Raw genomic sequence first — 12,563 nt, 5'->3', positions numbered from 1 at the left:
AGCCTGCCATATTGCAAGGATCCTATCCTCGGTCCCGTCAGCAGTCGATGAGGAGGATCAGATGGAAGGAGAGCGTGGGTGGAACGCTGGGAAGACCCTTACGAAAGTAGGACAAAAGGGATGACACGGATTTATATTCCAAAGCTAACAGATTTATGATAGATCGATCAACGATGCAGCGCAACAATGAAATGGCCGTCATCAGCGGCCGGGCTGCGATCCATGGCGGCAAAGATAGCAATATACGGGGCTTTCCGCATACTGCCTCGTAGATTGCATGGCTGACATGAATGCAGCACTGATAAATCCAACTGCCGGCGTACTAAAGGCCATGTACCTCCCTAGGTATCTGCTTCGGATGAGGCAGACTATGAACGTGTACACGCGCAGCCATGGGCAACCGAGATTTTCTAGAGGAAAGCCAGCAAATGTCGCGGAAAAGACCAGCTCGACTGCTTTCGCTAGAACAGGGATTTACGCATGAAATCAAAAGACTTATCGGCCTGCTGTTATGCTACAATGTACGACAATTGTACCCTGAAATAAGTCGAACCATTGCGACTCGTCGAATTTTTGAATATTACTAATTATAGTACGTGTTTGATCTTCAACTGCGCCCGTTTATGGACAGCAGCCTGGGAGAAGACCCCAGGAAACAAATACCTGCACGCGCGTCTATCTAACAAGGGATCCCAGCCCAAGTGCGATAATCACTGTCATGCCAACGCTTTGGTCCACCATAAACGCCGCCTTTAATTGCAGCCTTCCAAGATTCGAATGGGGCCACTCGTACCAGGTGATAGGTTATACCGTTGCCCACAGATTTCAGGCGCGGTTGGGCGCCACCTTGGCATATACATCAGTTCGAGGTCATGCAGCATTTCCCGGCAGTGCCCTTACAACGACTTGCATTGGGCACTTGACGAAACTATCGCAGCATTTTCTGGATCAAAGTAATAAACACGTGTCAGCCAACTAATTCCTTTCGTAAATTTGCTCATGTCGAGTACAACGGTCGGTAGCCGCCCCTCATCCAGCCACGAGACGGCGGCTCAAGACGAATGAAAACAGCAAAGTTTTAACACTTGTGGGCGATTCAACTTACGCGATCTTTCCATCTACTCTGCAAGAAAATAGACTGACACCGGGGGTCTTTGGGCATTCTCCCTTGACCGGGTCGGTGCAGGACGCTTGCGCAGCGGCAGCAAAGACGGTCGCAATAATAATAAAGATTTGAGGAAACTGCATTTTTTTCTTACTGAGAAAATTTAAAAAAAATTAAAAATTGTGGGCTTTTGGATGTACTTTATTAGTTAGTGTTTTGCTGGAATTCGGCTTGTGGTTCGTGAGTGGAATCTGCAAACTTAGACGGCCTGCTGCTGCAATCCGTAGCGATAGAGCTTCTTATGGTTTGAAATCCTTTGAAAATTTGCATCCCCCCAAACGATTCGCATCACTTGTCTCGATAAGGTCCCATACCAGTCGTGAACATAAATATCAGGTCTCGGTTTCATATTTGTTTTGCTATAAATACGACCTTCCAGGGCAGGTCGAAGCCCTGTACTCAATTGAAACTGTGAAGGGATTTATTCGCGAAAGAATGGCTTGACTAACAAAGGCTGTATCGTCTTGCCTAACTTGTAATAAATACATATCCCATTTATATAGCCGGACTCTGTACAAAAGAGCTGAGAAAAAAAGTTTTTTTTTTTTTTTTTTTTTTTTTTTTTTTTTTTTTTAGAGCATTTGTCTCACTGGGATCCTTGGCTACGGAAGGTTCAAGGTATAACGCTGGCTGCATCTGTGAAATTAGGTTTATGAGGCTAGCCCTGCGGAAAGGCCTTTTGTATTATTCCAGGCGCGCTACGCTGCTAATACATTTTATTTTCAATTGGGTCCTTTCATTGGTATCAAACCAAAGGGCGACCCCAGAAAATAAACCCTTGAAACTGCCCAAGATTTACCCCATTCACCACAAATACCACGTTACATTCCTTTTCCCCCGGGTTTCTGGGCTAACTCCACATGCCACTAAAGTTTCGGCTAACAATCACTGTTTCGAGTGCAGCATTTACTAAAGAGAGAAAATTACCCAATGTTAGTCAGCCTCTTCTTTTCGTCAATGCTAAATCACAAAGGAACAGGCTGGTAGCAGCACGTCTGAACGGAAAACGGCCGCCAAAGGCTGGCGGAACAAGGAAATGAGAGAAAAAAAAAGGTTTGACAATCTGGGAGGGCTTAACTTACGTAACCACACCGTTGACTGTGCAAGCTAGTATCGGAGTACCCGGCGGCAATGGACATGCTCCGTTAACTGGGGGAGTGCATTTAGCTTGCACAGCGGCAGCGAAGACAGTCGCTATAATGATAAAGAGTTGAGGAAACTGCATTTTGTCCTGACAAAATGGCGGATTATGGTGGTCTGTTATTGGTATTTGCTAAGATTGGGCTTTGGTTCTGCAAAAGACATCCGCCGCTGGCCCGCCTAGTGTGTAATCCGTGGCGATGAGGCTTTTATATTTCAAGACTAGCTAGACCTTGGCATTTCGCAACTGACTCGCAAGTAGTAGTAGTAGTAGTAGTAGTAGTAGTATTATTTAACGCCGGGCTCGGCCCGGCTTGTTAGCCGGCCGTTAGCAACCTCCCGAGGGGTATCTCGGCGCGCGTTCTATCTTCTTTATTTACACAGGGGGAAAACAAGGAGGGCAGAGGCGGATCGTGCCTGACCGGGTTCGGGCCCGGTCCTGCTTAGGGGGATAGTTCACTGACGCGACCCCGTGCCTAAGGTGCACGGAGGGTTCGTCTGACGGCTTGTGCCGTGAATTGTGGGTGAAAAGGCAGCAAGTCTATTCCTCGTCTGAATTCGAGTCGTTTACGATCGGTGTCCCTAGGCGTAAAGTGCGTTCGTGGCGCGCGGGGCGCTGGCGGGCCGCTCTGGGGCGGGCGCTGAAGTAGTTGGTGGCTATCGAAAACGCCTCAAAACTTTTCGGTTGCCCGAGGCTTGTCTGGAAGAATTTGCGGCGTTGGGCGCGGTCTGGCGGCCCGACCGGCCGCTCGTTATCAAACCACGGCCAGTTTCTCCACACCGCCCGCGAATAGCGGCAGTGCACCGGGTGCTCAGGGGAGGTCCGCTTCCAACACCAGGCACACGAGGTGTTTGCATCCTGGTGGTTGAAACGGTTATGGTAGGCTTTGAAATCGCCGTGGCCGGTCCTCATGGCCAAATAATGGCCCAGTAGGGGTCTTGGCAAACGCAATTCCTCGGGCTCCTTTCTCGGTGTGTATTGGAATTTCCATTCCCTATATGCGGGGGACCGTTCACAGAGTTCTTTACGCCACCAGTCCTTCTTTATATTGGAAAGAATGGCTTTGAGGACCGTGCCGGCACCGCTATACGTGGTTTGCTAAGCCCTCGGGTCTGGGTCCGGCGGTCCGGCGGAGCCGGCCTTGGCCAGCTCGTCAGCCCGGTCGTTTCCCGGGATTCCCTGGTGCCCAGGGCACCAACGGACCCGAACCTCGGTACCTTGTTTTCGGAGTAGATCGACAAGGTTATGGAACTCCAGAAAGGCCCATTGGGACGAACGCGGCGCGTCGCCTCTAAGACCCCAAATAACCGAGGTGCTGTCCACACAAATCCAAATCCGGGCGCCTGGCTGGGTCTTGGTTGCCGCCTGTAGCCCTTTTAGGGCGCCAATCGCCTCGGCGTCGAAAACGTGGCTTTCCGGCGTAATAAATGCGGAGCCTGCGGCAAATTCCAGGCCCGCCCTAAAAGCGGCCCATCCGTACCCTATCTGGACGCAGTTGTTTTCGTGTTTTTCCGAACCATCCGTATATACCACGATATCGTCAGGTGATACCATGTCCAGCCATTCGATAAAGCGGCGGGCCGCTTCCTCTTTCGGGACTCCTCCGGTGGGGTCAGTGCGAGAATCCGGGGCATTGCGAGGTGCGCGCAACTCTAGTCTCCGGATCCGCGGGAGAAGTTGTGCAGCCGTTTGCAGGGTTGTGGCCGAATGGCCCGAGTTGCGGGCACGAGGTGTTTCACGCAGGCGGCTGACAAGGGGGTGCCCCTTGTCCGCGAGCCTTAGTCGGGCGCCGTATTTCAGGCGGGTGTAGGCCAGCGCGACGCGGGCCGAGGGTAATCCTGCGTCCCTGAGAACAGTGGACGAGGGGGTGGTTTTATACGCCGGGAGGATTGCCCGTGCCGCTAAAACCAGCGGTTTGTTTAGTGCTTTGAGGAGTCCTCTTTGTTTGTGCGCTGGGTTGTACCATGCCTCGGCTGCGTAGGTGGCCGAGGAGCCCACGCATGCCACCGCTGCCTTGCGAAGTGCAGCCGCAGGCGGTCCGTATCTTACTGCCCCAAACCCTTTAAGGTGGGCAGCGACCGCCATTGTTTTGGCAGCCCTTTCGGCCACGTGGCGGCGCCCGTCTAGCCGTCGGCTGAACCAAAAACCAAGCCAACGCATGCCCGGGTAGCGTTCGGCCCCGGAGGCGCTTTGTCCGCGTCGACCGCCCGGTAGTTGGACCGGGGTAACCGTTCTACCATTAATCCGGATTTCCGGGTTGCGACCGTGCCTTTTCTTAGTGATATGGATCACCTCTGTCTTTTCCGCTGCAAAATGGATCTTCTCTTCCGCCGCAATTTCGTGCATATCCCGGAGTTTATTTTCCAGCCAACGTACGTTTTCCTCCAACGAGGGTGACGATTTCCATGTAAGCACGTCGTCTGCGTATACCAACCGCCACTTCGTACCGTTTTTGACGAGATACGCCAAATATAGCATATATAGGATCGGGGAAAGGGGAGACCCTTGCGGGGTGCCGCACCCAAGCCGCCTAAAGCCCGTGGTCGTACCCTCCAGCCGGACTCGGGCCTGGCGGCCGCTTAAAAAGTTAATCACGAACCTGAGGAGCATTTTACTAAACCCGAGGCTCCGCATTTTCCGTATCAATCGCCCATGGAGGAGGGCGTCGAAGGCGCCTTGGACGTCGCATGCGACAAAGGTGACTTCCTCCCCGCGAGCTAGAGCCTGCTCGATATCGTGGGCGAGGGCACAAACCAGATCCGTCGCCGATCGTTTGGGTAGGGCACCGCCGTGGGTGCAGCTAAGGAGCCCGTTGTCGTGTATGGCCCAAGCTATCCGGCGTGCAACGAGCCTCTCGAGGCCTTTTCCGATGCAGGAGAGGAGGGCTATAGGCCGCCAAGATCGAACGCTGCTCCGGTCTTTCTTCCCCGTTTTCGGTAGCATCGCGACTTCGGCCTTCTTCCAAGGCGCTGGGAAATGTCCGAGTTCCAGGCAACGTTGGTAGAGCCTGCGCACCGGCTCGGCCAACGAAGCCCATCCGGCTTTTAGTAGCCGGACGGTCATTCCGTCGATGCCCGGGGACGTGCTCGTAACCCCAATGCAGGAGCGCTCCGCCTCTTCCGCACTAACCTGGGTGTCCCAAGGGATTTTAGCCTCGTCCGGCGACCAGGCCTCCAAGGGGTCTCCCTGCAGGTCATCCTCCGCCGAAAATCGGCCAAGCACCTCCCGTTGCAGTGCTTCCGCTTTTGCTAAAGGCTCGCTCACTTGCTCGCCGTTAATAACCAGCGGCGGGGACCGGAGGCGTGGTCCGGCTCCCAGCCAGCCCACCATGTTCCACAAATCCTTATCGTCGCGCAGTTGGTCGATCCGGTGCCTCCAGTACTCCCGCTTCGCGGCCCGCACCCCTTTCGTATAGGCTTTTTCCTCGGCAGAGGCGTCTGCCCTATTTACAACGCTCCGTTTAACCCGCTGGAATTCGGACCAGAGCCGCTGGCAATTTTCGGTCCACCAGGGAGCCGAGCTGCCCCTTTTTCCCGCCGGCGTACCCACGACCCACGTCACTTGCTCCCATAAAGTTGTAAATTTAGCTACCCACGCGTCCAATGCGTAGCCATCGGCCGCGGATCCCGGGTCCGGCATATCTTGCATACCAAAAGCAAGTAGCTCCGCGAACTTTGGTAGCCGGTCGTCCCTAACCGAAACGTTGACCGCCTCCGGGCGGGGGGCGCCGCGCGTCCGCAGCGTGGTATAAAGGGATTCGTGGTCGGAGCCTGTGTAAAGACTGCTGTCAACCACAGTTATTGTGCTGGGGAGGTTGGAAAAGACCATATCCAGTAAACCCCCGTCGCGGTGGGTGGGCACGCCGATATTTCCTGTAAAACTCATCCCCTGGGCTTGCGCCCATGCCGTCAGTTGATCCCCTCCGCGTGCGTTTGCGCGGCCCGGCTGGTATGCAGCAGCCGCTACGTTAAAATCGCCGCCTAGCACCGTGGGTCCATTTGGCACGGTATTGCATACCATTTCCAGCGCGGCCTCAGTACCCGGAGCCCTATATACGTTAATAAACAATATTCCGTTAATTTCGAGCCAGAGTACGTCCCGCGTATTTTGGCCCTGCGGTAACCGTCGTTGTGCGGCCCCTAGGGCGGCCCCCTTCTTGACGTAGGTAAGCACCCGGGGCCGGAGCCCAGTCATGGCTTCGTAAATGTTGGCGTGCCATTCGTCCACTGGCGCAAAAACATCATAGCCCGGGTGCGTTTATATAGTCGTATTTAACCCGCACCATGGCTCTTGAACGTTAACCAGGTCCACTTTTCTCTGGTGGCACAACTCCAATAGGCTCAGATGCACACCCATCCTTTTACCTACGTTGGCCCAGACTACGTCGAGGCATTCCCGCTGCATATTACCGAGCGAGTATTTCGTCATATCGATCGATGGGTTGCTTCCAAATTTATCACATCAGCGGGGCAGATTTCGGCAGCCGCTGCGTTTTCCTCCATTTCGGCTGCCCAAACGATTTCGTCGTGCACACGTTCCTGTTCAGCCTGCAGGAAGTTGCGGATATCCGCCCCTGCCGCCTCGCATGGCCGCGCTCTTTTATTTGAAATGCTCGATCGGGAGTTCGAAGTTTGCGAATGCTGCGATGAGGTATTTAGGACCGGGATTGCAGGTGCTGGCTCTCGGCGGGCCGCCTCAGCCCGGTCGTTGATAATCGCGGCACGGTTGGCACGTCCGATTCTGCGGATCCCCTTTAGTTTACGCTGTGAAGGTCGTTCAAGCTTCCCATTTACCACTAAAGGTCGGGCAGGGCAGTTCTCATGTCCGGATGGGAAATGGCCGTGGTAATTAACGCATTTGGGGGCTGCCTTGCACGGCTCTTCCTCTGTCGCATGTTTTGTTTCACCACATATGCCGCAGCGCGCTTGCCGTACGCAGCGACGTATTTCGCAATATCCCTGGCAACCGTCGTGGTGGTGTGTAATTTTGCGTGATTTTTCAACCTTCCGCGCACGTCTCGACACTCCAAAAAGCTGAAAGGGCTTTACGGGTTGAAGGAAGGACACTATCCACGTGCCCTCAGCCGTATGTGGGTCGTAACCATGTTTGGAAATATGCCAGTTGACTGGCTGCTGGCCTGCTGCCACGGTAATCTCCTCCTGGATTACCTCATGTACGTCCTTTCTTCCGTCCAGGCAATTGAGCGTTCGGGGCACTCCAGAGACGGCGTATATGTGCCAGGTTGTCGGGACAGTGACTTCCCGCGCGTCCAATGCGTCCATAATGGCCTTGACCGCGCTGGGGTTGAGGAGTTTTTGCCGTGTTTCCTCAGAGGCCACCGTAACACCCCAGCCCGTGGGGGTACGTTTGGCGTTTGGGATTTCACTGTGTGGCACCGAGACCAATTCGGCCAGTTTGGTCGTTACCGCGTATGGCTCCCTCGTCACCATCCGCAATTTGTCATTTACGCGGATCAGGATGCGGTTGGACGGCTGTTTTGTCAAACGTTTCGGGGCTTGGGAGCGGTCCCGGCCCGATTGGGAGGGAGTTGCGGAGCTGTCAGGTGCATTGCCGGGCGTCGTACGTATCGGGTACGAGCGCGTGGCCGGGGTTAAAATTTGCGTTGGGGCCGCCGCTGGTGGCGTGGCGGCTCGCTCGGCCCATGTGACCGATTTGTTAGTGGGCGTGCCTCTGCCTTTAGAGGCCGACGACGCCGTGCCCGTCCTCGTAATTAAAATGCTGCGCCTTTCGCTGGAACTGGTCGGCGAACGCGACGGGGAGCGTGAACGCTCTTTTTCAGGGAGGGTGCGACTGAGGAACCAGCCGCTGATTACGTCGTCAAGTTCAAGAACAATTCTCCTAAGCGCGGCGTCCTCCGGGGCCTGTAAATTTTCGAGCTTGGTTGCAAAGACCTCTTCGAGCCAGCTGCCGACTGTTTCCACGTTTTCCAACTCCTGCTGCAGTGTTTTGATGGCCAGGGCCGGGAGGCTGGAGTACCTTCCGCGGCCAGCCGGCTGAGGCGCGTTAGCGGTGCGCGTGTCGAGAGATACGTGTCCCGACTCGGCCTGGCCCTGCGGCAAAGCCTGCGGCGTGCTCTGCGGGCGCGCGCGGCGGTTTGAGACCTCTGGTGAGGCCATGACGACCAGCGCCCGGAGGGCGAAAATTCTTCAGCTGTTAAGCTTATTGGTGTGTTTGGGTGTGAATCGCTAACAAAGGTGGGTCTGACCCATGAATGGTGGAGGATGCTGCAACTGACTCGCAATAATCGTTTCGGGATACTTCTCTTTAAACTTCCGTTGCAAACAGGTTTCCGTTTCATCACTGTAAATAATTTGGCACAGAACCCTGACCTAAAGTAAAAAAAGAAAAGAAAAACCCCTCCATTCCAGTGGAAATGTCCAACACTGGTATAAGCTGTATATCTAATCAGGTACCTAGGTTCCGTCCGGAAGCAGCCAGCATGAGCTTGGCAAATGCTGCCGTTTCACAAGAGATTTTAGCCCCGCAAGACATAGCGTTTGCTAAATTTGCAAGATGGGTATGGATTAGTATGCACAACGGAGAAAGTAACATTGCAAACTTTGGAAGAGGAGCGCGATATGGGTCAAATGGAGTCACCACCTACACAATTGAATTGATGACACTCGATAAACTTGGCCGAGTCCTAATCGGATAGTGCGCTAGATACCTGGGAAAAGAGCGTACAAGTGCAAGAAACGGCGGTTGCCATAAAAGGCTTGATAGTAAAAAAGTCACCACAACTTGAAAACGAGACAGTGGAATAGTTGAGCGCCAGAACGAATACTACGGGGATGTAGCTAACAGAGAGAGCCCAGTACAGCTCGAAGAATATAATAAGCGGACGATTTTGAACGCAGCCTATTAAAAGTGCGTCCTATATACGCGTCAATACTTCCTAGCTTGTCCCTGTCAAGATGCCGCGCGGTTGTGTGGTCAAATGCACATCCATGTTGTCGAAATGCATGTATAAAATTTACTGCTGACTCTCATTCTCCGTTTGGAACCCTTTTCTCCCTATCCGGCTTTTCGGTCAATCAGCTTCACTGTGGCATTTTTGCTTCTGGGGGCTATCCGTTCTTTACCTTTTGTCGTTTTGCTTTTTCTTTTCTGCCCAGTTTTGACTTTCTTCAGCGTCCTGGTTCTTTGCTTTGGCCGTCATCAAGTACTTTCAGGATGCAGCGCCTGAGCATATTCAAGCTTTTGGTGCTTGGCGTCTCCGCTGCCGAAGCCCGTCCTCTGGCCGTCACCACCGGCAGCGTTGGCACCCCTGACGGCCGGACGGCGGAGGTCGATGCCCTCCCTCTCGGGAAAGCGGAACAGCTGACTCACCCCTTGTTGAGAATGGGCCCCGGGCCAGCCATCTCTACTGAAGCTCGTGCTGTCCAACTACCCGACGACGCCACGAGGGACCGCACGTCCCAGCCCTTTAGGCTCATCAGGGGACCTGGACCCACCACCGCTAAAGGTCCCTATCCTGTAGGAGTGCAGACAGACCCTTCGTGTCGGCCCTTCAAGGTTATCAGGGGACCTGGGCCGACCACTGCCAAGGGACCCTATACTTTAGGAATGCCCACGACTGCAGAGCATATGCCAAAAGAGAAGCCCAACGTCGCCGCCTCGACTATCCCGACGGATGATGTCAATAAAGCAGCTTCGAGTGGAACTATATTCGACAAGATCGGTGTTAACAATCAGTAAGGTAGCATACCTAAATCGGAGACAGAGCGCCGCGGAAAGCATGATGATCGAGTCTAGAGCAGGCGCAGTCATGACGCTTGAGGCAGTCGGACAATTCGTTGGAAAGTGTGATCCATAGAAAATCAATTAGTTTGAGACGCCCTGGGCCATCATGGCTGAAAGATACGGCCTCAACCTGAATTCTGTGACTGATGCTGGGTACTTGATAATAGCCCTTTGTTCAGCAGCCCAAGAAGATGAAGCTTGAAGCAGGAAGTGTAAAAGGCCTAGACATGATGAACTAAGAATTTGAAGGCATTTGATTTGTATGGCCCGAGGTCCCGGCATTGAAGGAAGAGCTTTTCTGGGGCCCAATGGACACCATCTAAATCTAAGTTTTGGGAAAGAAATGAAAACAAAACAGCGGTTAAATAAGCGCCAAAGCGACACAACAAAGAAACTAAGTAAACTTGAAGAGGCGACAAGAACAAAAAGCCAAGCCCAAGCAAAGAAACCAAGACAAAAGACCAGGGAACCCCAGTTCCTAAAACCGTGTAACGCCTCAACACCTATAAATCAGCGTGGGTATATTGGGTGGTTGACGTAGAGCTCGAAAGTGCCAGGCCAAAGAAAGGAAGCCATGTACAATTATGAAGCCACTTTTTGGTCGTAAATTATTAATACTGGCCTCCTGAACCATAGCCACCGGGCGACGAGGACTGACGACCATAGGCAGACTCTTGTCCTTGACCCATGGAACCACCGTAGCCAGAGCTTTGTCCTTGACCCATGGAACCACCGTAGCCAGAGCTTTGTCCTTGACCCATGGAACCACCGTAGCCAGAACTTTGTCCTTGACCCATGGAACCACCGTAGCCAGAGCTTTGTCCTTGACCCATGGAACCACCGTAATCAGCCTCTTGTCCGCCACCCATTGGCGAGTTGAAATCAGAACTTTGTCCTCCACCCATTTGACTATTGAGACCAGAGGCTTGCGTGGGCATTTGAGTATTGTAATTAGAGCCGGATGGCGACATTTGACCGCCGTAATTAGGGTTTTTCGCTCCCTTCCTGGCTTTGTAGGCTTGACAGAGCCCATTGCAAACGGGCATTGCCATCTGGCCGTTTGAAGGCCCCAGCGCTTGCGTGACCTTTGCGCAGATGTCGGAGCACCCTGTCGACGAGGGGGATTGGCTCGAGCTCGAGCTCGAGCCCGAGCTCGAGAGGAGACTGCTCATCATCCCCATCACCCCGCTCATGGGCCTGGCTGTAACGCCAGCGGCAAAAAGGGCAATGACAACCGCTTGGAAACGCATTTTTTTTAAAAAAAAATCTTTGGCCTTCTTTTGCACAAAAACTGAAAAATTGATTAAAGAGCGTGATGTTATTTGAAATGAACGACAATGTGTGAAGGCTGGGTGGTGTGAATTCAATAAACATTCACGGACCAGCAAACACCAGCAATTAAATACATTAAAATCGGGGACTTTCCTTCTGCCCAAAACTGACTACCTACCTTGCGCCAAATATAGAAACTCGTGTACAAGAATACATTCCCTGCCGGAGATATAATAGCGAGTCGTGTACTGTAATCGGTAATACCGGAGGCAATGCAGACAGCAATACAGGGTTACTGATTATCGCAAAGAGAATGGTCCATCCTGAACTAACTGTGTAAAAATAATCCGCAAACTTAAAATAAGCATTTTTAGTGAAGGTTAAGTGCAAGGCTTATTTTGTATTAAATTTTCCGAATTGACTAAGCCGTCTACCGCAGGACAGTTAACCACCAATTTGATCCGGGTTATCTTATACCTACAAACACGGATCCTAGCGTTAGCTTACTCACTGTTCAAGAGCAACATTCGAAACTTGGATATCTGCCACTATTAATACCATTTTGGCTTTTGTTCGTACTTGTGCTACTCGGCATAGGTTTTTTTCGAGCTACAAAACCCCTGATGCACCTGGCAAATACGCCGGCTGTCTCCTGACTCTGAACACGATTGAACAACAACATACCAGCCAGCTGGGTAGGATTATTTCCACTGCCGTACCAGGTATGCGATTACTTGAACTGAGTAGGTTGGACGGAATTAGTACTCGGATGAATCAGCACTGGAAAACCTTGATTCATTTGTGCTTTTCAGGTCCAGCCATATTTGGCAACAATCGGAAAACTGCAGTCCGCATCTATGCTCAGTAGTCAGTATATCAGCGATTTGAACCGCCCCATCGTAGGCTTCGTAGCACAAGTTCACAAAGCTGGTTCGGTGGCTAAAAATGTGTTGTATAAAAGAAAATGCCATTTCGCAGGTGGTCTATGTCTATTCTATTTTTTAGTTTCATCTGAGCAATCCCTGCCAATGTTGCTCAATCCTCTATATGCCTATTTCATAACTTTCGTGTTCTGTCATTATACCCCCGCACAATAGAATCCCAGTCTCCCCCGGTTTTCCCCAGTGCAAAGGCCACAGGGCGCCCATATTGGCCCGCACAGAGCCATTGACCAGACTTGGATAGTCTGCCCACTAGGACGTGTTGTGTTGCAAATCTGAC

General features: G+C 52.5%; 4 protein-coding genes across 4 annotated transcripts; 1 reads left to right on the top strand and 3 right to left on the bottom strand.

Annotated features, from left to right (window-relative positions):
- Positions 1 to 825: 825 nt before the first annotated feature.
- On the bottom strand, positions 826 to 1,248 carry MGG_17015 (uncharacterized protein; the record flags this gene model as incomplete). The annotated part of the gene is made up of 3 exons (XM_003715896.1): positions 826 to 846; positions 901 to 943; positions 1,106 to 1,248. 3 exons carry the CDS (start codon positions 1,246 to 1,248, stop codon positions 826 to 828), a joined length of 207 nt encoding a protein of 68 aa, XP_003715944.1.
- A 412-nt stretch (positions 1,249 to 1,660) lies between these two features.
- MGG_17014 (uncharacterized protein) lies at positions 1,661 to 2,390 on the bottom strand (the record flags this gene model as incomplete). The annotated part of the gene is made up of 2 exons (XM_003715895.1): positions 1,661 to 1,688; positions 2,248 to 2,390. 2 exons carry the CDS (start codon positions 2,388 to 2,390, stop codon positions 1,661 to 1,663), a joined length of 171 nt encoding a protein of 56 aa, XP_003715943.1.
- Positions 2,391 to 9,500: 7,110 nt separating this feature from the next.
- Positions 9,501 to 10,025, top strand: MGG_08442 (uncharacterized protein; the record flags this gene model as incomplete). Its single annotated transcript, XM_003715894.1, has 1 exon — positions 9,501 to 10,025. One exon carries the CDS (start codon positions 9,501 to 9,503, stop codon positions 10,023 to 10,025), a length of 525 nt encoding a protein of 174 aa, XP_003715942.1.
- A 656-nt stretch (positions 10,026 to 10,681) lies between these two features.
- On the bottom strand, positions 10,682 to 11,320 carry MGG_08441 (uncharacterized protein; the record flags this gene model as incomplete). The annotated part of the gene is made up of 1 exon (XM_003715893.1): positions 10,682 to 11,320. One exon carries the CDS (start codon positions 11,318 to 11,320, stop codon positions 10,682 to 10,684), a length of 639 nt encoding a protein of 212 aa, XP_003715941.1.
- Between the last annotated feature and the right edge of the window lie 1,243 nt (positions 11,321 to 12,563).

Source organism: Pyricularia oryzae, chromosome 4, assembly GCF_000002495.2.
Source record: "Pyricularia oryzae 70-15 chromosome 4, whole genome shotgun sequence".
NCBI lineage: Eukaryota > Fungi > Ascomycota > Sordariomycetes > Magnaporthales > Pyriculariaceae > Pyricularia > Pyricularia oryzae.
Note: the sequence above shows the minus strand (reverse complement) of the source record. Positions and strands in the feature narration are given on the sequence as shown.